The sequence below is a fragment of the Saccopteryx leptura genome, chromosome 1, assembly GCF_036850995.1.
Source record: "Saccopteryx leptura isolate mSacLep1 chromosome 1, mSacLep1_pri_phased_curated, whole genome shotgun sequence".
In the NCBI taxonomy this organism is placed as follows: domain Eukaryota; kingdom Metazoa; phylum Chordata; class Mammalia; order Chiroptera; family Emballonuridae; genus Saccopteryx; species Saccopteryx leptura.
In genome coordinates, this window is record NC_089503.1 from 109,065,561 (window position 1) to 109,090,012 (window position 24,452).

A 24,452-nucleotide genomic window follows, 5' to 3' on the forward strand; every position below is an offset into this window, starting at 1 on the left:
GATTTTTGTATGTGCCCTGACTGGGGATCTTGTCCTGCCTCATTTCACATACTTTCCTCAAATGAGATCATCTACCTATTTTCCTGTATTTAACTATCATTTTTGTGCCAGTGATGCCCAAATCTATACACAACTTCGGGCAGACCATTTTCCTGAGGTCCAAAGTCAAGGATACGGTTGATTCCTAGGCAAGTTTCTTAAATATCTTACTCTCAGAACTTCCCAATTGACCTTCTTCCCTTCTCTCTAAAAACTGTTCTTCCTCTTATATGTCTCATCTCCCTAAGGGCCATCAGAGTCATCACAGACCCTCCCTTCTGCCTCCAATCCCACATTTATTAGGCCACCAACTCCTGTCAATTCTACCTCTTACCTATATCTTGACTCACTTGTCTCCATTTCCAATGGTGCTACCTTGGTCCAAGCCACCACCACTTGTCATTCATCTATTGCACTGATGGCCTCCAAACACACATGCAGTCTTGCATCCTTTCAATTTCCTTCCCTCTCTGTGGCTAGACCAACTTAAGTGACTACAACACTAACAACACTCTAAATATGACACTCTCTTCTAATGAAACCCTTCAGTATTTTCTCTTTATTCTGGATAAAGCCTCATTCCCACTCCTTATCATGGCATCTAAATTGCACTGCAGGTGCTGCCTCTCTCTCTAGTCTCATCAGCTACCATTCTTTCTTTCACATTCTTTGGCAGGGTACTCTCCTATTGCAGTTTCTTTTTCTTTTCTTTATTTATTATTGATGTTAGAAAGAGAGAGTAAAATGGAGGGAAGGGAGAGAGAGAGAGAGACACACACACACTGATTTGTTGCTCCAATTATTTATGCATTCAATGGTTGATTTTTGTATGTGCCCTGACTGGGGATTGAACTCACAACCTTGGCATATCAAGACAACACTCTAACCAACTGAGCTACCCAACCAGGGCCTTTCCTGCAGTTTCTTAGTCTCTTTCACATCTAGGCCTTCCTGCATATGGTCTCCTTGGCATAAAGTCATTCTGAACATCTTCACCTGGTTAATCCAACTCACATAGCAGGTCTGCATAATCTTTGTCTCTTCAAGAAAGACTTCCCTAAACTGCTAGTCTAAGTTAGATTCTCTAGCTGTGCACTCTCAATTTATTCCCTGTGTAGCCATTGGTGAATTCTGTTTTTTGATGACTTGTTTCACAGCTGTTTTTATGTTTTAATCATTAAAGAGCTAGATTGCAAGTTTCATGAAGGAAGGCACCGAGTCTTCTGGCTCACTTCTGTATTATTAGCATCTAACACACATTATAGACCCTTAATAACTGATGATTGCAAAGAATAAATGAATGAATGTTATAAAGATAAAAGTGGATAAAATATCAATAATCAATGAAGTTTCTGGCTCATAGAAGGCAATCAATCCCCTTTCTCACTCTATTTTAGGATAACTCTATGTATCAAGAATATATGTATCTGAAGTTGCCAGATAATTTAGCAGTTTATTTACCAAACATTAGGCACATGATCTAATCTGAGTAGTCTGAGAGAGGAATACAATTTAATGTCTCAGATCTAAAAAAAATTTCTTTACTAATCAATTCAACCTCAATTCAATAATAAGTTCACTTGTATTTGATGAAAAAAGCAAAAAAGTTATAAGTCCACTGAGTACACTGACCACTGTAATTACACTCAGTACTGGGACAGAAGTCACCTACCAAGGGTGAAGTAGCAACAAAATTTTACTGAACCATATTTCAAGTATCATCCTGTTGCTGAAAGTAATGGATAATGAATGAAATATGCTCCATTTTATGGAAACATTGTTCCAAAATAAACATAATTTAACTGTCAGCCAATACCATTTTAAAACACTTCTTGTCTTGAGGAGCTCCATAAGGCGGGAAATAAAAAACACAATACCTGTCTACAAACTTGCAACACAGGCTTGTAAAAGGTGCAGAATAGAAGCAGAAATTAGACACCTGAGTAGTTTTATTAAGTATTAGGGATAAAAAGGTAAATGAAAAGATGGAGAACAGCACAGAAGGAACTTGTAAGTTGGACAAGGTGGAATCAGGAAACGTGTTTGGTCTTTGATGGTTTAGGAAGACTTCTTGGAGAAGTTTGGATTTACTAATGGGAGAAAATGACTTAGCAGCCAGTATGAGTGCACGGCATAGTTTCCGGGCTCAGCGGAAGCAGAGGAAGGCTTGAGTGGTTGCCTGGGGTGACAAAAGCAGTGGTGTCAGCTAAAATGGAAACACTTTTTCCTTTGAGTTGCACGATTCCATATTTCCTCACACTGCACCCAGATGTGCAAGGGAAGGTGCAGCTCCCTTATTTTTGGGAGTGCCCTACATGTTCAGAAAACTTCCTTAGTAACAAACTATAGAAGTGGTCCCTGAAAAGATAGTAGCTCCCTTCCTTTATTAAATAGCTTATCTGTCAAGCTCTAATCCCATTGAATATCAGGAACTCTGTATTAGGTTGAATATTGAGTCAATAATTTAGTGCAATCCAATAAAGCCTTCCTGATTCAATAACACAATCTCTTTAGATAACTCTTAAATAAATCCTAGTCTTTCTGGTTTCAGCTTTCTCCCCTTGCCCCTGATCCAGTCCAAAATGACATCTGAATGTATGAAGAAGAGAGAGCCACATGTCCTGAACCAGAGAGAAATTTGGGGGCTTTTGGAACCAAGGATAGTCCTTGTACTGCCCTCCGGCCTGCTGGTCTCTAGACAGTATCTTTCATCCATGACCTTCCTCACTGGTATCTGCAGTTTTGGCAGGTGGAATCATGATCTCAGCTCCTTATGGCTCAAGGTGACCAACTCCATCCTGCCTTCCCCATCGCTATCACATAGGCCCTGATGACTCCTTCATTGCCCTTGGCACATATGCTTGTGGCTACAGAGTTGGCTTTTCCTTGGTAGGTACCATCTCTAGGACCATCCACCTATTTTTTGCCCTGGAGAAGCTTTGAAAGGCTCCTGGTGGCTAAAATGGGCTTCTCCTTCACTGCATGATTGCCCCAAAGGGAAAAGGGAAGAACTACTCTGCTTTCACCTTTACCCACAGACTTGCCCCTGCTCCCCACACCCCTCCAAGGACTTCAGATACACTGTCTCAGGGCAGTAAAATGACTTTGATACACACAGTGCTGTGTGTGTGTAGGATTCAATAGCCAGCAATGTGAAATTCCTCCCTTGGGCTCAGGGATGCCCCACTATGTGAGTTTGGGTGGGAGGGGGAGTTGGTTCCCACAATAAATCTGAGAAGATAGCTGGGGTAGAAGCATGACTTGCAGCCCTGAGCTTGTCACCAATACTTTCTGGTGATGACATGCATAATAGAGATTAGTGAGTTTTATTCTACCTGGCCAGGTCCATCTGTTGGTATATTAAATGGACCTAAAAGAATATGGGAAATCTCTTTTTCTCTGACAAAACCTAGGATTGAGCTATCTCTATATCCTATGTTGTTTTTTGTTGTTGTTTATACTGTGTTGCCTCCTCTAATGACCTGAGAAAATTATTTTCTTCTATACAACATAAATAATTGGGTGGATTTTAAATAGTGGAAGTATTTTATCTTTAAAGCATTCTTTATATTATTCATCATTTGGCAATTGGTCTGGCTGGGATTTGGGAAAAATAATAATAGCAGACATTTATTCAGCTCATTCTATGGGCTAGAAAATATGCTGAACTTATTACATAGATTATTTAATTTTTTACTCATCATGAATCTCTTCCTTTCCTCTCTTAGCCAATGAGGAAATGGGGGCAAGATAGAAGTTAAGTAACTTCTCAGACTCCTACAACCAACAGAAGCAGAATTTGAGCTCAGGTGTCTGACACCTCAGTCTAATTTGTTAACCACAACGCAGATATTTTCTCTGGGTGTTTACATTCAGTTCTATGAATATTCATTAAAGGCTTACTCTGTATCAAACAATATATATATTTTCCAATTTAATTTATTGGAGCGACAGTGATTAGTCAAGTCATACAGGTTTCATTCAGCTGTACAATTCTATAGCACATCATCTATATACTGTCTCGTGCATCCAGCACCCAAGTCCGGTCTCCTTCCATCACCGTTTATCCCTCCTTTACACACTGTACTTTCCCCCATCTTGTATTCCTCCTGTATGTACCAAACAATTTTTAATTTTTTTTTTACTTATTCATTTTTTAGAGAGGAGAGAGAGAGAGGGCGAAAGAGAAAGAGAGAGGAGAGAGAGACAGAGAGAGAGAGAAGTGGGGGAGGAGCAGGAAGCATCAACTCCCATATGTGCCTTGTCCGGGCAAGCCCAGGGTTTCGAACCGGTGACCTCAGCATTCCAGGTCGACGCTTTAGCCACCACAGGTCAGGCCCCAAACAATTTTTAAGTGCCAACTTACAGAGATATAATTCAGGATTTTTCAACCTCTACACCATTGACATTTTGAGCTGGATAACTCTTTGTAGTGGTACCTGTCTTATATATCAGCTTCCTTGACCCCTACCCACTAGAAGCCTGAAGCATCTTTCAACTTGTGACAACCAAAAATGTTTCCATACTTTGCCAAGTGTCCTCTGGGGGGAACAAAATTGCCTCCACTGAGAGCATCTATCTATCTATCTATCTATCTATCTATCTATCTATCTATCTATCTATCATCATCTATCTATCATCTATCTATCATCTGTCTATTTATCTTTCATCTTTCTCTCCTCACATCTTTTTTCTCATTATGTACCTTGTAACTTTTAAAATTCATTCAAATAAGCCTGACCAGGCAGTGGCTCAGTGGATAGAGTGTCAGACTAGGACACGGAGGACCCAGGTTTGAGACCCCAAGGTTGAGACCCCAAGGTTGCCAGCTTGAGCGTGAGCTCATCACCAGCTTGAGCCCAAGGTCACTGGCTTGAGCAAGGGGTCACTCAGTCTGCTGTAGTCCCCTGGTCAAGGCACATATGGGAAAGCAATCAATGAACAATAAGGTGCCACAACAAAGAATTGATGCTTCTCATCTCTCTCCCTTCTTGTCTGTCTGTCCCTATCTGTCCTCTCTGACTCTCTCTGTCTCTATCACACACACACAAAATCATTCAAATAATACCATAAAGGGCTCTGCATTTGCAGAGATAACACATGACCCCACTCAATTCAATCTTTTATCTTTTGTTAGATTTAATAACCACTGAAAAAGACTTTCTGTTATGTGGAAGAATGCTAAAAGTGAAAAACAATTTAAATCTAAGCACAGGAGAAATTTATTAATGTCCTTGACATTTATCTTTTGCACTCAATAGCTTGAATTTAGTGCCCAAAGTACCAAAGTGGCTATTAAATGAACAAAACTTTAGTGCTATAGTAGTTGTGCTAGGCAGAATAATGGTTCTCCCAAAGACGTTCATGTACTATTTCCCAGAACCAGGGCTACGTTACCTTACATCCCAACAATGACTTTACAGATATGATTAAGATAAGGGTTTTGAGGTCAGAAGATTACCCTGGATTATCCAGATGAACCCAGTAAAATCACCAGGCTCCTTATAAGGGAAAGAGGTAGGGAGTCAGAGAAGGAAATGTGCAATGAAGCAGAGAGATTGATTTGAAGATGAGACTCTACTGGCTTTGGAGGTGGAGGAAGGAATCATGAACCAAGAAATGCAGGCGGCCTATGGAGGCTGGAAAAGGCAAGGAATTCTCCCTAGAGCCTCCAGAAGGACACCTTGGAAATACCTTGGTTTTAGCCTAGTTAAATCCAGTTTAGACTTTTGACTTCTAAACTGCAAGAGTATAAGTTTGTACTGTTTTAAGCCACTAAGTATGCATAACTTATTAGAGCAGAAATAGAGAACTAAGACAGTAGTTCCTTCTCTTGGAATCAAGGTGAACTAAAACTATGTGTTCCTTCAAGAATCCCTGTGAAGAGAGAGAGAAAAAAACTAACCCTTCGTGACACCTACAGTGTGTCTGGTACTGCATAAGTGCTTAGTGTGTTACATCAACTAAGCCTCATAACAACTCCGGGATATAAGCATTACTTTCTCTATTTTCTTCTGAGGACCTGAGGCCAGGGAGGTTAAGTAACTTACTTCAAATTAAGGGCAGAGCCAGGATGGACCAAGATCTGTCTGACTCCAGAGTCTTTGTTCACTCACATGAGTGCATACTGCCAAGCAACACTTCCTACAATGATTACAGGAGTTTCTGGATTCATTGTGTTTATTATATTAGGCCCCAGGGTACATTATTTGTAAATTCTATTGGCACAAATGATACAAACTGTAATAGATGTTATTGTCCATTTGGGACTTACCAATTAAACAAATGCCTTTTGCTTTATTCACTGCATGAAGTTCTTTCCCCAAAAAGGCATTGTTTACTGCCTCGTGCTTGGCTCTGTATGTCCAAGGTCTTCCGCAGACTGAGACATTAGTCTCAGCTCCTGCTTAGTCTAACGTTTTCATTTTCAAAAGGCCAGTGGTAAATCACATGGAGAGCCAGATACCCAGTCAAAAATTGATTTAGTAAGGTATTGTAACTCACCAGTTATAATCCTGCTTTTTGCCTTGTAGTGTAATCTCTTCAGCAATCAATAGATCTAAGGACACACACACACTCTCCTGGCCCCTCCCTCTTTCTCTTCCTCTCTCCCTCTCTGACACCACACTTCGGAAGAAAATATTAACAGATAAATGCAGACCTTTGAGACATGATGATTCAAACAGTAGAACATTTAAAACATTATGTTTCTCTCTAGCTAATGAACTTTTACCAAAATGTGTTTTTCTTCAAAGGTAAAAATTATATTGGCTCTAATAATCTTATGTTGACTCTCATTTAGGATTTAAAAAAACTGAAGCCACATCTTTATAAAACAAGTAGTTTACTTGAGGGAGAGACTATTTCTTATTCAAATTCATAACTCTCAAGCCTCCCATATGTGCTCAGTAAACGATGATTAAATTGAATTCTGTAAACTACTCATACACTCAAGGAAATAATGGTGAATCATTCTAGGAGAGAAGATTATGAGATCATTTATTAGTTTTTCTTGCCTGGGAACCAGTTTATAAATTCTTAAATAATTTGAATTTTTTTTTCCTTAAGGAAACTGTGAAACAATCAGTAAAGTGAGATGCGCACTATCCCCGTGGCTACACCAGTAAACGTTCTCAGAGTGAGGCTAGTGCCATGAACTTGAACACTGCAGCTCCTGAGCCTTTGAGCTATTTCACTTGCCATCACACTGTTGGCTACCTTAATATCTTAGTAATGTGCTATAAGGGCAGAGTATTAGATTTAAGCACACAGAAAGCTGGATGCCAGCCCCCGCTTTGGCACCCTGCTGGCAATGGCTCTGTGGTCTCTTAACCCCTCTGGGACTTGGTTTCCTCAAGTGGAGGAGTGCTTATGAGAATCACTGGAGGAACACTTGTATGTGTGAGAGCACTTCCTAAACGGTAGTGCCTGACAAAACGTGAGGCAATATTATCATCACTCCTTAGTTCATGCCAACTTTTCTGCTCTGGAACTCTCCTGAAACAATCCGTGCAGCCTCTTGACCCATCAGGGGATGGTTCCCCTTGTGTTGTGTGTTCTGCGCTGTCCTGACCCCTCCTGCACCCTCCCCTTCCTCAGAGGTTGCTTGACGGTCTGCTTCACACCAGGATTCACTTGAGTAAGTGACCGTTGATAGGGGGATAAAACTGGATAAAGTACTGCCACTCAAGTTTGCCCAGGTCAGCTAATTCTCTTAATTTAATTTAAAAACTATATTTCCCTTTGAGAGGCAGGTGGATTGGTAATTACCAAGATCATAGCTTTAACACAGGGTAAACAGCTCCTTTGTTTTATTCTTCTTACAGAATACACTCAATTGAGAGAATGGATAGAATAATCAAGATACAAACAGGATAAGAGAGGAATTTCTTATCATCTACTCTGCCTTACTTGATTTCTGTTTTTTATTTTTCTGAAGTGAGAAACGGGGAGGCAGAGAGACAGACTCCTGCATGTGGCCAATCAGGATACACCCGGCATGCCCACTAGGGGGTGATGCTCTGCCCATCTGGAGCATTGCTCCGCTGCAATCGGACCCATTGTAGCACCTGAGGCGGAGGCCATGGAGCCATCCTCATTGCACTGGCCAACTTTGCTCCCATAGAGCCTTGTCTGTGGTAGGTAAGAGACAGAGACAGAGAGAGAGAGAAAGAGAGAGAGAGAGAGAGAGAGAGAGAGAGAGAGAGAGAAAAGAGAGGGGGAAGGGTGGAGAAGCAGATGGGTGTTTCTCCTGTGTGCCCTGACCAGGAATTGAACCCGGGACATCCACATGCCACGCCAACGCTCTACCACTGAGCCAGCTGGCCAGGGCTTGATTTCTGTTTTTCAATTAAAAAAACCCCCAACTTTTATTTGGAAATCATCTCAAACTTAGAGAAGATGCAAAAAAAAATTGCTTCATTTGATTTCTAAAGGGGAAACTCTCATCCAAGAGGGCGTTTACCCTCACTGGGAAAAAAAGGAAGCCCTCGGCTACAGATTCAGTAAGGAAATGAGCCAGATTCTTAGGCTTCCTGTGTATGACAAGAAAAAATAAAAGCAGCCAATGACACAAAGTTTTGCATAACTGCATTTTCAAACAGAATTTTCTTTGCACCATCTCTTTCATGTTTCTCTTCTTAATTATACTTATAAATAGTAGAAACAATTGAGATGAGATCATTCTTGAAAGATGACTATTTTTTCTGTGAGAACTAAAAATATATTCATTAGAAGAATATATAGTTGGTAAAAAGTAAGAAGAATTAGTCATTATATAGACTCTTTCTCTCCTATATTATCACGTTTCTGTCTATAGTTGATTTTTTTGTGAATCGTTGCAATCAACGTTCTCAGGTCTTAAGTGATTTCTCTTTTACCGAGCACTTGAATTGTCTGTAGTATTTACCTTCTTAAGAATGTTAAGAAAGAGAAATTTGTTTTCTATTGATTAATTCTTGCTTTTTTTCATTTTGTTTCAAACTTCCTTCTACTGAGACCCTAAATAATATCTAATTTTCATTTGTAAGTGTCTTAAAGGAACCCACTTTTATGATATTACTTGCTATATATTTCCTTTTTATCCTTCTTGTTAGTTAATGCATACGCAACTGTGTTGTCTTAGTTCCTCTGGTCTGTCCTAAGGAAGCCTGAGTTTTCTTCTATGGTATCATAAATATTTGTGTCACTCTGATGTGAAAATTTCAGAGGTAGTTTCCATAGAAAGACTTTCATAATAAATTTGGCTTATGTGTTCACTACCTAATATATCCTTGAACTTTAAAGACTAGATTTTCAGTTGTCAATTCAATGACACAAAGCACCATCAATGATATTCATATCAAACCATTCACATCAATAAAGTTGAAGGCAGTATTTAGATATTACAGCAGATTTTTATCTTTTGTGGTCATTGCAGCTTTATTAAGTATTATTTGGCTGTTTCCAATGTACAAACCCTCTCTGTGCTAAGCACCTTGAAAGATACAAAGGTTAGCAAGACGTGTAGTCGAGGGTCTTGCAAAGTTTACAAAGATATAAGTATTCAAAGATACCAACTTAATATCTAAAGTACTAATCAAAAGAACAGCCCTGGGATCCAATATAAATCACTACTCAATTATTGAAGGTCAAAATTCACCCTGAAATAAAAACTTCATTATTTTTCTCTAAAAGGTGAAACATTTGGGATAATTAAACAATTAAACCAAGAGTAGTTTTCCCATAATAAAACCTTGGTTCAATTCTATAAGGAGATTATAAAATTATTTCAACTTAATTATGAAATTTCAACTTAAAGCATTAATATACTTGAAGTATTGTAGTCATTTTTTGAATTGCTGGATGCATTAAACATTTTTTTGGCCCTGGCTGGTTGGCTCAGTGGTAGAGCATCGGCCTAGCATGCAGGAGTCTTGGGTTGAATTCCCAGCCAGGGCACACAGGAGACACGCCCATGTGCTTCTCCACCCCTCTCCCTCTCCTTCCTCTCTGTCTCTCTCTTCCCCTCCCGCAGCCAAGGCTCCACTGGAGCAAGGTTGGCTCAGGTGCTGAGGATGGCTCCTTGGCCTTTGCCTCAGGTGCTAGAATGGCTCTGGTTGCAACAGAGCAATGCCCCAGATGGGCAGAGCATCGCCTCCTGGTGGGCATGCCAGGTGGATCCTGGTCGGGCACATGCGGGAGTCTGTCTGACTGCCTTCCCATTTCCAACTTCAGAAAAATACAACCTCCCCCAAACCGAAACAAAAACAAAACATTTTTTTTAACCGAGAGAGAAAAAGAGAGAGTTGGAGAAACTGACAGATATGGACAGACAGACAAGGAAGAGATGTGAAGCATCAACTCATAATTGTGGCACCTTAGTTGTTCATTGCTTGCTTTCTCATATGTGCCTTGACCAGGGGTGGGGGAGCTCCAGCTGAGCGAATGACCCCTTGCTCAAGTTAGTGACCTTGGGCTTGAGCCAGCAACCTTGGGCTTCAAGCCAGCGACCATGTGGTAATGTCTATGACCCCACACTCAAGCCAGTGACTCTGTGCTAAAGGTGGTGAGCCCACTCTCAAGCTGGATGAGCCTGCGCTCAAGCTGGTGACCTCTGGGTTTCAAACCTGGGTCCTCAGCATCCCAGACCAGTTCTCTATTCACTGTGCCACTACCTGGTCAGGCTATTAAACTTTTTATTGAAAAACAAACAAATAAACAAACCTAACCAGACTCTTAATATTTTATAGAAATTTAAATAATGTAAATTCCCAATTGTGGTATAAACTGATGTTTAAAAATGAAATAAATGATAAGTAGCCTCAATAGGAGGACTTACAAAAGTTACCAAGATCATCAAATAATGTGACTGCGGTGTGCATTTCATTTTTTGTTTGGCTGGGATAATAAAGAAAACTTCTGAATTGCAGTTGATTAATCATATTTGCAGGTACCTTAGCTGCTTTGACACCATCATCTGGCCCATAACGCTTGACTTCCCTGAAGGAGACAGAACATTAGTGGGAGGTTCTGTGAACTGTTGGTTCTTCCTTCTCTTCACCTTTTCTGTTCTTTGATGGCAGGGTGCCTTCCTGTCTTGTACTGGTCTTCCCTTGGTGCCTCACTAGTGAATATCACATGCCAGACCCTGCTCTAAGCCGTTTCTATGTATTAGCTTATTTAATCCTCACCTCAATAACTTTATTACTCCCCTTATTTCACAGTTGAAGAAATGGAGGGCAGAGAGAGGTTAAATAACTTGCTCAACATACCCAGCTAGTCACAGTGTAGCTGGGGCTCAAACACAGGCAGGCTGCCTATGCTATTAACTTTACACTCTCTGCTGAGTAATTGTTGAATGAATGAAAAGCATTTTCTCTCCAAATCTATTCGAAAATGCCATAGCCGAGATAACTTCTTCAATTGCCTTCTTAACTCCAATCTCAGTTCCCTCTAGTCAGCATTAAATCCCACATCCAGAGTGATATTTCAAGCTTTTTGTTATGCCTTTATTACTGCCCTCAGGTCTTCTGAAATACATCAATTCACCTCAAATATTTATTCATATATTTCACACATGTATACATTTTAATCTTTTCAAATGCCTCTCTTTCCTTAAGTACATTCATTCTCTGTGAATGGAAAACTGGGAGAAGCTATAAATATTTTTCCAGTGAAATATTTTGGGATGCTGCCTTTCTTGTTCTAGGTCACATAATTTCAAATTTGGTGCCACACATTGGCCTTTGAGAATACTTGTTACTTTTACTTATTTATCAATTATGGCAATAAGAGAAAAAACTCTTATTAGCATCTGGGGAACACTGTACTTCTGTCAGCCCCTTCCTCACTTCCTGATGGAAAGAGGGGTTTGGAATGAACATTGACACACTTAGCGTGCTCATTAGGATTATATGACATTGTCGTCTTAATATCTGACTACATGAAAGTTTAGAGGACGGGTGAGTTCACTGTCAGCAGCCTACATCTACAGAAAAAGAGATGCCTTCTTGAGTTTCCAATGACACATTAAAACCTAAACATAATTTCTAAATTTGATGAAGGTTATTAAAGGCAGGACCTATATCAAAAACCTGTTTCTTTTTGGTAAAAGAAGGTAGTGTGTTACGAAGATGTATTTAATTTTGACTGGAGAGATATTGGAATCTTTACTTGTCTTGTTGTATTTAAAATAATGTTCTAAGGCTGCCGTTCATATCAATGGAAATGAAAGAGATTGTGGTTTACGAACCTATTGACTGTTGATTACCAATATATTAGGGATTTTTAAATCTGATTTTTGAAATAAAATTCAGCCAAAATGATAATTAGGGATTTTTTATTTTAAAAGATATAAACTAGATGTTGGTATTCTGCATATTTATACTTTCATCTGCTACAGTGGACCCATAATATGGGAAAAAATAAAGAATTCAGGTGCATTGAGCATTACATGGTCTAATAATAGTACAAACAAGTTAAGACAATCAGTAAAGAAATACTTAACAATGTCTGTGGGCTAGATTCTGGGGGATTTGTTATAATGAGCACATAGAGTCTCCATAACCTTCCAGCGACCTCTAGCTCTATTTGATTTGTAGAGCATGGAAGTAAAATAGCTCAGTGGGAACAAAAACAATCTCAACCCTTAACTCTATTTTATTCACCTTCATCCCTCCATTTTGTTGAACAAATTGAATTATAAGCAGAAGGATAAAGGATTTCACAGGCATAATGACTTGGAAGTTGGAGGATTCTGGACTGGGTCCTTGTTGGCTTTGTATACTTTACTCTATGTGACCCAGGCAGCTGAAAGTTGCGTTGGGTTTATGACCAAGGTCAGACATTCTAAGTGTTTTGCTCTCCACATGAGCAACTGCGCAGAGAGGGAAGTTTAAGACTCGGAGAATTACTGTTAAATGAGACATTTTCTTAGCATCAAATAGCAAATTGAAGCTTTTCTCATTAAGGAAGTGAAATTAGTTGGCTGATAGGGGAAACTAAAGAGGACTACTGCTAATATTGGCAGTTGGGAAGTTACTTCTTGAAACATTTTAAAAAGCAAGTGAATGCACGTTCTTTAAAATATACTAACGGTTGAAATATAAAAATGTTAAATGGCTGAGCATTAAATTTAAATGATGAAGGAGAAAAATGTGCCCAAGGCACTGTCTTGACTCAGGGAGAAAAGATTATTGTAGGTCACTGAACCAGAACAAAAGTTTAGAGAAGGTTATCACAAGAAATAAAGACACTTTTCATCATGATGACCCAAAAGACCACCAAGTGCATATCTAATTTTAAAATACTCACATGTAACTGTTTTGAATACCATCAATCTGTTATGGAAATTAAAATCAAGAAAAAATAAAAGGAAGCACAAAGAAAGTATTCATGCCAACATATTTGTGTGGATCTTTAAAAGTAGTCTTTTTTTCTTTTTAATTCTTCTTTTCTTTACTCTTAGGTTTCACACAGCGGCAGGTATTTGTGATATTGAGTTGAATTCGATCGTTGAACGCCAAAGCATGTTCCGTGTCTGGTTTTTCATTAGTGCCTCGCACTAGCTTGGCGAAGCAGTGGGTATAGGTGAGGGGGGTAAGATGTGAACAGTTAGAAGGTCAGATAGAGACCAACCTCCAAGTTCTGACAGTATGAGACTTTGGGTTAAAATACCTGACTGCTCAGAGCCTTTGTTTACTCATCAGCAAAGCAGGGATATAACTAATACTTGGGCATAAAGATGCTCTGAGGAGCCAGTGTGATAATACACCTGAAGCACGTAGCAGAATGTCTGACAAAAGCAATGCTCGGTACATGTTAGCTATGACTATTATTTCATCTGATGCTGCTGTTTGAAGTGACAGGGGTTAAATGAGTCTCTGAATCAGCCATCAGCTTAGCACCGGGAGGTCTCCACTCTTAAGTTTATGCTCTTTTCAGAAAAAAAGAAAGTAATATAATAAAGCAATATTTTAATGACAGCATCTTTTAAATGGTCTTTCCGATTGTATAAAACATGACTTTATGTTTACTGATTTTGGACCGTGTAATTATAGGAACAAATAACTGTTCATCCTTAATTTTAAAGGTATATTTGGCTGACAATTTATATATTTATGGGCCATTAAAACATTACAGTCTAATTATCCTAAGAATAGTGGCTTCGTTGATTTGGCTATACATTAATTTTAAAGACTCAAGAAAAAAAACACTGTTAGGAAGACCTGTACGTTAGAGTTTCCAATAGAACCCAAGCTTCATAATGTTAAAAAAAAAAGCAGAGTGCATCAATTTTTGGGGGAGCTCCACCAGAGAAAACCATCATGAGCTTCCAAAAAGCTAGCATCAGAAAAATATTCATGAAAATGTATACTTTATCAAATTCCATAAAAACAGATTTCCTGGCATGCTACTAAAAATAGAAGCATTTCGAATGCTTCTTATGATTAGTCTGATGTATATATTGTGTGGAAGGGAAGGATAAAGAACATTGTGAAGGATTAACTGGAAAGACCAGGAAATTAAGCTTTACTTGGGGTCTGTTTAATGACAGTGTGTGAATCTTTTGCCTAAAATGGTGCATGGTTCTGAGGTTTTGAAATATATTGATATTTGTCTTAATAAATGCCTGTGCCTTGAAAATCTAATCAATATCTACCTATGCTCTTCTTTCTTACTGAATTTAATCTTACACTATCTACCAATCAGCATGAAGAAATTAATACATTATGTAAAGCCAGCAGGAGGGCATGGTGTTTTCCGAAAATGTGAAATCATAATGCTTTCCTCTTATCTTTCCATAAGCCAAAGACAAACTGAGTAGATTTTGTATAAGATCATATACTCTTCTCTTTAACTTTAGACAGGAAAATAGGCACCTCTTTCTGTTCTCTGTGCTGGCCTTAGTCACGCTCTCACTATCTTGATCGTCTTGAATTTTCTAAACCTTCTTCTCTCTCTTCTCTGGCTCCTGCATTCGGTTAGTTGGGAAGCCCCTGTAAGCCTCCCTCTGCAGTGTGAGCCAGCACCATGAAGCGGTTCTCCCAACATCCTCTCCTCCTTCAGGAAGCTCAGCCGAATCCCACGCTCAGCTGGTCCTCTCCTTTATATTTCCATAATACTTTACCACTAAACTTGCCACATTTTGTTATAATTATTGTCAATAATATTCTCCTAGGGCAGCGCTTCTCAAATTTTGCCACACATTGGAGTCATAAATATTTAATTAAAAACCAACTAAATCAGAATCTCTGGGGGAAGGAAGACTCGTGCAAGGTATTTCTGAAAGCAGCACTTCTCAAATTTTAATGTGCACACAGTTCACCTGGGGATCTTGTTGAAACGCAGCTTCTCAGGTGGGGCCCGAGACTCTGCATAGCTAATCAGCTCCCAGGTGTCAACGATGCTGCTTTTGAGAAGTCAGCTAAAAGTTGCCCCCAAATCTCTCTGTATTTTAAAAGATGGCTCCTTATCTGTAGCTGTACCTATATCTATATCTTAAGCTCACAAAATCTTACCTAATACAGGACCACTTTTCCAACCCTATTTCCCCTACCTACCACTATCATTTTAATTGAGTCAAGATGTTCAATTTTCTTGTACATCAGAGTTTGGGTTGTCAATATTTCAACTATTTGCAGTAAGTGCGTCCTCCCTCACCCTGCAGAGCCATGTTTCTGTGAAAATCTCAGCAGCCTGGGTCACAGTGCCATGCTGAGGAGCATGAAGACAGGATGAGAAGCAAGGTCTCACTGCCTTCGCTTGTGTGACACGTTTTAAGTATGATCTCATTGATGCACTTTGTCACCCAGCCTCCAGACTCTGTCTTCTACCTCTTCTTCGATGCTCATGTGACCCCATCTTTTTTCTCTTGGGACGCTTGATGGCCTTTTGCTCCCCCCCCCACCCCAGTTCTCCCATTCTCTTTGTTCCACAGTCATCCCTGCCATCTGTATGGACTTACCCCAGAACAGTCTGAACCAATGAACACAAATACGAATGTAAACAGATGCTTATGATGTAAAAACCTTTTCCTTCTACTTGGCTATTTGCTCAATTGCATTGCTATGCCTCAGTTAGTACTTCTTCTATCCGCTATGGGTGCGATTAGTCTTTCTGGTTTCAGGCTTCCAGAATAGGCTCTAGTAACGTACATACCAGGGCTAAGGTTCTGTTAGCCTTTGTATACCTTTACATGGCAATCAAACTATAGTCTAGTGGTTCCTAGAGTGCTCACCGAGGTACCCTCAGGGGCAGCAAGGAAGTCACTGTGACACCAGGCAATATTTTAAAATCTCCAGAGAAATAATGCAACCCTTGAGCTCTTGTCAGACACCTTCTGAATTACTAACTCTGGGTAGTTCACAGTTTCAACAGTAGGTGGTGCTACATTCCTTTTGATGACGTTACATATTTATGAAACCGGGTGCCCCCAGCCCTTGTGCAGAACCCAAAGACAGTGCAAAAATCAGTGTGGAAAAGGGGTCTGAGACGTTGTGCAGTGCCAGTAGGTACAAACCTCCCAGCAGTAAGTAACCGTGGCTATTTAAGAATGAAATTAAAATACTACTTCTTTTCTTTAACTGATGGGTATTTTTGCAAAGAGTTATTTGTTTCTTAGAATACAAATACTTATTAAATTGTTTGGACTAACCTATTTCTTCTGACTAAGGACACTGTGGAAAAGAATTGAGATATTAAGGACATTGTGAACCGAGGAAGTTTTGGAACCTCTGCTAAAGCCTGATCTTGAAAAACGTTTTGTTTTCAAAACTTTCTTGACCCTGTAGATCTAGGTAATATCCTCAAATATCTGTTTTATTATAAATCTATTAAAAGTGGACCAACTTGTTGCCACATGAGAAACCCAAATTGTCTTTTTTTCTTTTTAAAATTTTATTTATTTTTTTGGCCTATGTTTAATTGTGGTAAAAAAAAAACCAGATTATAGTCTAATCCTTTGGTCTGTTGATAGAACATAACTCCAGAGACAGATTTGGGGAAATGTCTCATCAATAGTGTAAGAACAACTTTTTTTTTTTCAAGTGAGAAGAGGGGAGATAGATTCCTGCCTGTGCCCTGACTGAGATCTACCCGGCAACCTCTGGGGCTGATGCTCAGACCAACCGAGCTATTCTCAGTGCCTGGGGCTAACACTTGAATCAATTGAGCCACTGGCTGTGAGAGGGGAAGAAAGACAGAAGCGGGAGGGGGAGGGGAAGAGAAGCAGATGGTCCCTTTTCCTGTGTGCCCTGACCGGGGATTGAACCTGAGATGTCCGTATGCTGGGCCAATGCTCTAACCTTGGAGCCAATCAGCCAGGGCCAAGAACACCTCTTCACACATCTGGAGTAGCAATGCTGGCAGCTGTGACAACTTCAGTTATCGCCCTTGACTGTTTTCTCTAGCTAGTGCTGTCTTTTGTTATAACTTCAGGGAGCGGAGATGGGGCAGAGGAAGGTGCGGTAGGGAAATTAATCTTGTCACCAATATGGTATCCAAATCCAACTCATCAGACTGAAGCTGTGACTCTGGAAGGATTGTGCCTCTCTCCTCTACATCTTCTGCCCACGGAGAGAACTATTCGTTACCTCACTTTACTTTGGCAATGATACACAAATTAACATTCTACTTTAATGCACCCCTGATAAACTTACTACATATGGCGGATTTTCACCAATAATAACAACTTCTTTATGCACCTACTGTGTGCCAGCCCCTAGTTCTTATGTCATTTAAGTTACATGGCAACTCCATGAGGCATGCATTTTCTAGGTGTAAAGGCGAAAAGCCCAGAAAGGCTGCGAGCCGGCCCTGGGCCACACAGCGGGCACAGGGCAGCACAGAGATGTGGCCTCAGGTCTGCTGGTGTGCACAGCGCACGCCTCTGCCCACACCAGTTTTCCCTCTCCCAATTCTAACCAGCAAGCTGCTTCCTATGCCGTTTAGTCCCTGCTGCTTCAAGTGTCCTGAATTATCCCGCCTTTCCTTAAAAATATGTGGTATTTTTAATGTAAAATGGTGTCACAATTTTGGAAGAAAAAGAAAAGGAGGGGGAACAATTATTTAGACAAAGCCCTTGAAAAAACTCCTATGACAGTAATGTTATGTGTGTTCTAGAAAGTACTTTGAAGATTATAAGATTATTGTAGTTATTTTACAACCAGCACCCTGCTAATGCAGCACTATTCCAAGCTCGCGAAGGACGTGGAGAGAGGCACAAATGTGCACACTGTCATTCCTCAGCAGTCACACCGCGTGTGCCTTTCACAGCAAAGACAAGGGAGGCCCCTGGGCCTCTGTGGCGATGTTCACCCCTTCACGAAATATTTCCTTTTCTACTTTATTCCACATTAATAATTCACTTCATTGGAACAGTGCCTGGTTACCTCAACCCCAGCCCTAGATGGCTCTCCTTTGTTTATAGTGCTAAATACTTTAAGAGACTTATTTGCACACAGTTATTCAGGGATATCTGATAACAGATTGAAGTGTGACCAGGCAGCCCTTGGAATCTGCAAATTGCATGCAGTTTGCATACCCAACTGTTGATGTTTAACATCCTAGCTGTAATTGTAAAGGGAGACATTTTATCATCTCCGTTATGTGCAAGCCTAGGCTGTTTATGTACAGGGGTGGCAGTGATTTTTCTTATCAAACCATGTTAAGGAACACAGAACCGACGGAGTTCAGCCCCGGCTCCCTGCTTTCCTTGTACATCTTCACAGCATGCAGATAGTCTGCATCGCGAATGTAGCCCCTGATGAAATGTCAGGGAAATTCAGGATGACAGCAGCACCGAGCTGTTTCCCTGACTCCGCTCCAGTCATCGGTAAGGGCCATCTTCAGCGATGGCTCCTCGTCCTACTCTCTGCCGTCAATAAAATGGTCAGATGATATTTGGAAATAGCAACTCTCCATAACCATTTGTCACATTTGTGAACCTTGCCCCAGTTAAATCACCAGTTTTTTAGAAATGCCTGGCTCTTGCTCATTATCTGAGACAAGACAGAAAGGCGGCAGCAGCACCAACGACCAGTCTGAGGCTGCGGTGGGTTTGGAGGAGCCAGGGCTCCATTCGGGCAGAAAGAATGGCTGGCACTGTAGGCATCAGGGTGAAGAAACAGTTAATTTGAACCTGGCCCAGGGACTAAAGCTCAGAATGTTTGCTGTCATAATGAGTAAAAGGAAACTTGCTCTCCTTACAGCTTAATCGCTCTATTCCTATTTTTAATACATCCTACTTCATAGAATAAGCTGGACCATACTTTTCAAGCTAAAGTAAAAATGAAAGGATTTATGATAATCCCGTGCGGATGGTTGTGGGCGTTCCGTTTCTCTTTCTTTGTCGCCATGCTAACACTTCTCAGCCTCTTGCTACAGTCTTCTTTCTGAAACTACTCAAGTGGAAAAATAAGGCCTTACCAGATAAGCAACAATTCTTACTGTACTGGGGAGTGCTTTCACATCCTCCTCATCTATGTATTAGAAGTAACTTCTTCAGGGCTTTTCAAACCAGAATGGCAAAGCGCCCGGCGGAGTCCTACCTTGCCCACATACTGATAATCGGATCCCGTATACTCCTCCAGGAGAAAGAACTGATTCCACATCCAGCTCCTTTTTGAACGGTTCAGCTCATTTTTGTTGTTTCCAGACAGCTCCAGGGCCCTTTTCTTTGCCGGGAAACCACTAGTCCTCTTAGATAACAGAGTTGAGAAAGCTGGGTAGGGCTGACCAACCCAAAAGAGTAGCAAGAAGTACCGGTAAGTTCTCATTCTGATGACCCGGTCCAGGCGCTGCGCAGTGGGGACTCCTCTCCTTGAATTGCCTTTTTGTTTTCCTTCTCACTGCCCTGAACACCGCCTCATCCCCTCCTTCTTCCTCAGTGTTCTCTGCTTGGCTCTCAGAGCAGATCTGCAAAGAAGAATAACATATTAAACATTTTTAGCGATGCTTAAAATTCAGTGTTAGAGCAAATAAGCTCGGGACAAAGAGGCCAGGCATTTGAATAGCAAAATAACAGAAATAAGTTGGGCTATCAATTTTGAAACGAGGAAACCGGTCTTTTAGGTATATGCAAAATGGAACGAAGGGGCCGAGTAAGAAGCAACTGTTTTCTTTTCTCCTTTTCTATCACTTAATAATCCTATTTTAAACAAGCACTGCTGTGGGTCAGCATGCCAGAGCGGATCAATTCACTACTCTTTTACCTCTGGGTATGTGGGCTGAGATTCGGTGAGAAGAAATGAGTTTGTGTTTCGGTTTCCGTGAACAAGTCTAAGGCAAAGAATATTACAGACGGTTTCAATTCAATTGAGAGTGGATAATGTTGAAATTGCGCTAGAACGTATTCAGTGCCTGTGAGGTGTAGACATAAGCCAAGGCGGAGACTCTTCCGGAGACGCGTGGCTTTGGAGATGAGCTGATGGAACAGTCTGGGTCAGATAAGGTTGATGAGACCATACACCTTCTCTTCGGAAAGCGCATTAGCATACTGACATTTCTGAAGTGAAATTTTGTGATGATGATGACAAGCCTATATTTAATTCAGTCTTTCCCAAACTTACCCAGGAAACTTACTTTCCTCCTATCACCTAATTAACACTGCAGGGTGGGCTAATGAACTAGGTATAGAATTTGAATTTAATTGACTATGAGAATTAAACAAACAATTCTATTCAAATACCTTTAGGAAATCTCAGGCTTTTATATCTAAATTTTACTTGTATCCTAAGCAGCCAAGCATATATATTACAATTGGTCAAACAATTTTTATGTAATTTTCATAAGTGCATCAAACATATCTTACCATCACAGTGCAGGATTTCAGAAAGTCAGCTATTATACTTGTGGGTAATAATTTTCCATGACAAATATTATTTTTCAAGCATACAACCTAGCATTTAAAAAATCCTTTGGCCAGACTGTTTGGCAAAGATGTCACAAATTGGTTTACTATTTTATGTAATTAAAGTAATACCTGCCTATTTGTCCATCTTAAACATTTTTACACTTAAAAAAAACTAACAAATTACTCCTTCAGTTTACTATTTGATATAGAAAAAATATTTTCTTAAATAATACTGACAAAAAAAATAACGTGCTTTGTAATGTAGAGCCCAAGAGTAAGGAAACTGGTACATTCACTTTAAACAGATGCAGATAAAGAAACACATTTAGGCTGGTCACTAATTTTTTTCCTCTCTGTCAGAAAAGATTCGTTCACTTGCCTCCTATTATTCTACCAGGTAAAGGTAGATGTGACCAGTTGTTTTTTTTTTCTCAGCCATGAGTAATCATAGCCACCTAACACATGACTTAGTGAAAAGCTTTCTGTTGGAATATAAGTGAAATATTTCATAGTATTCAGCATTTTAAAACCTTTATTCCATTATTATGCATCTTCTTGACAGCAGGCTGGGGAAGTTGAAGATTCCACAGGTGAGTAAATTAGTACTGTGACAATTAGTCATGCTGGAAAAACGCCAGGCAGCAGTATACTTGTCATTATGTGGCCTTGGTACAGGTGTGGAATGACTGATGCTCAATTAGGTAACGACACATCTTCTCTCCTCTCACGGATGGTATATAAGTGGGACTGAGAGAGCATATGGAGAAAAGCCCTCCAAAGACATCTATTCATTTTTAGCAGTGGAGATTACACTGAGGTTGAGTTGGTGGAAATTACATTTTTCTTAATTTCCTACATTCTCCATTATTTGCATAGACAAATCCTGCAGTGAAGAATTACCCGTCTGCTGCTGCACCCCGAGTGCCCCACGGTGCAGGCAGGAAAGAGAGAAGCAGAGAACGGAGGTATCAGCTGTTTAAGAGGCAGACTCCTAAAGGCCATTTTAAAGAAAAATCTATCCCTGTGGGAGTTGTGTGCAAACTCTACAAGCTGTTACCACTTGAATATTAAATATTAGTTCTTTTTAATATCACAGATACCAAAATGTCAAGCATTTCTCTCTTTCTTTTTTTGCTTAGTTGGTAATGAGCTTTTAAAGTGGTGCAGATTTAAATAGTGTTTCTGAGTATGCTAGAACCTCTAGTTTTGCTGTACCTCATCTTTTTTTTTATTTTTTATTTTTTATGACAGAGTCAGAGAGAGGGATAGATAGGGACAGACAGACAGGAAGGGAGAGAGATGAGAAGCATCAATTCTTCGTGCAGCACCTTAGTTGTTCATTGATTGCTTTCTCATATGTGCCTTGACCACAGGCCTTCAGCAGACCGAGTAACCCCTTGCTTGAGCCAGTGACCTTGGGCCCAAGCTGGTGAGCTTTGCTCAAACCAGATGAGCCCATGCTCAAGCTGGCGACCTTGGGGTCTCGAACCTGGGTCCTCGACATCCCAGTCCGATGCTCTATCCACTGTGCCACCACCTGGTTAGACTACCTCATCTCTTTTTGTATCATGTGGCTGGGTGTGTCCATCTTTGAAACTCCATATACAATATTACTAAAATTAGCACGGTCCACTCATATTTGGTGTTAACTTTTTAGAGGGATATATTTCTCTGTGAAATTCTATAGTTAAAAAATGCCCACCAAACTTTAAACTGTTGAATATGTAACTTTGCAATTCTTATTTAATACTTCTTAATAGGCAAGATTGTTCAGTGTTTAAGATTATCGATGCTGGAGACAGATTGCCTGGGTTTAAATCCACATTCTGCCTATTAGTTTCTTTGAACTTGGGAGAATTGCTTAATCTCACTGTACCTTAGTCTATTCTTCTGTAAGTGGGGATAATTACAGTTACTACCTCATAGGGTTTTGTAAGGATTAAATAAGTCATTGTAGGCAAAGCACTTAGTAAAGTATTAGTATTAGCTGTTATTATTACTATTATTGTTACTATATTTGCATTGCATATATAGAATCCATCCATAGCATAATACAAAAGTCTGCAAAAGATAGCATAGTTTCCCTATAGGCTTACGTAGTTTTTTTTTTATTGTTCAAGAAGTATTTCCAAGCAAGTCAAATTCTTTTAAAACTAAGAAATGGAAGCACTTTAAAAATCAGAATTAGTCTATTTGCTAATTGTTTTCCTTGTGTGGATTTCAGTGGAGGATTTCACAGGAATAGTGCAAACCAGAGGAAGCAGAAGCTTTTGCCCACTGCCTGAATGAGGAAGAATACTGAAGGGCAAAAGAAAAGTTCACCGGCGGGTGGACTCATTTACAGAATCTGTGTGATTTTCTTCTCCCGTCTTGCCATGTTAAGGTTTTAAAAACCATCTTTATTCAGAGCTAGCTTCAACTCTGTAATTTTGCCCTTGGACAAGCACTTCTTTTAGTGATTAACAGGCTGACATTGTTCTAATGTTATATAGGATAAGAATGTGCTGTAGTTGAAATGAATGATATACATATTTTAGATTTTACTTAATCTAAATGAATGGAATGAAAAACAAAAATGCATACTGCAAGCACGACCTTAGATCGATCGATCAAACAAACAAACACACCAGGATGCTTAAGGTGCCGGATAGCCATAGTTCAGACAAGGGGAGACCACTTTGAGAAGTATAAGCATCAAAATACAGGAGAACCACACAGCAAGTAGTGATCAGATGGGCTAGCTTATTTTAAAGATGTCAAGAACGAAACCCAAGGGACAAAGACCTAAGGGCATGCACAGACACCTAATTTTGCAATGGCAGGCAGGGTGAGTCAATAAGGGAAGGACCAAAAGATTAGATAGTGGAAGGGGAAAAAATGTAAAACAAAATATATTTATATATTGTACCTTTCTGCCTGCATCCCCTCATGGTGTTAAGAACAAATCAGTTAGAAAGATCAGAAACTCGATAAAAAATAAAACTCAGATTACCTAATGACAGTTTAGCAATGAGCTAAAAGATTACTTACAGACCACATCCCTACTTTTTATTTTTTTTTTAGCTGGGATCTTTTTTTTTTTTTTAAAGTTTCTATTTCTTATAGGCTATTGATGGTATTTTATAAAATTTGATATGCAAAGGTGGTTAATACAGAAAAATAGTTTAAATCTTTGCAAAAGCCTTTTTTTTAGTGATGTATAGAAGGTAATCAGGATATTTATGGGTAGCAGGCAAAGCACACACAGCATTAACATGACACACTTTGAAAATTTGCCTGACAGTCAATATGCATATATGCTTCAATCTTCACAGGGGTAAGTGTCTAGTCAAGTCCAACTTTTATTTAATGCATTCCATTTAGGAGGAGTCTGGGCCTCATTAATTCAGGTTCTACCAATTTAAGAGTATGTGATAATTAATGCAGAAACTGGGCTAGAGTTTTCCTTTGATTAGCAAAACCTTTTCCCCCAGATTTTTGGAAATTAATAATGCAAAAATATTTCATAGAGATAAATAGAATGAGAAGACAAACTACAATGTCTTCAAGTTCCCTAAAGTACTTTGAAATCACCTTTTAT

General features: G+C 39.7%; 1 protein-coding gene across 2 annotated transcripts in view; it reads right to left on the reverse strand.

Moving 5' to 3' along the window:
• CDH6 (cadherin 6) overlaps window positions 1-24,452 on the reverse strand; it is a 132,819-nt gene that overhangs the window by 34,700 nt on the left and 73,667 nt on the right. For both annotated transcript variants that reach the window (XM_066374007.1, XM_066374017.1), the window contains exon 2: window positions 19,569-19,935. In XM_066374007.1, coding sequence (XP_066230104.1) covers window positions 19,569-19,796 — 228 coding nt within the window. In that variant the 5' untranslated portion in view covers window positions 19,797-19,935. The remainder of the gene's footprint in view (window positions 1-19,568; window positions 19,936-24,452) is intronic.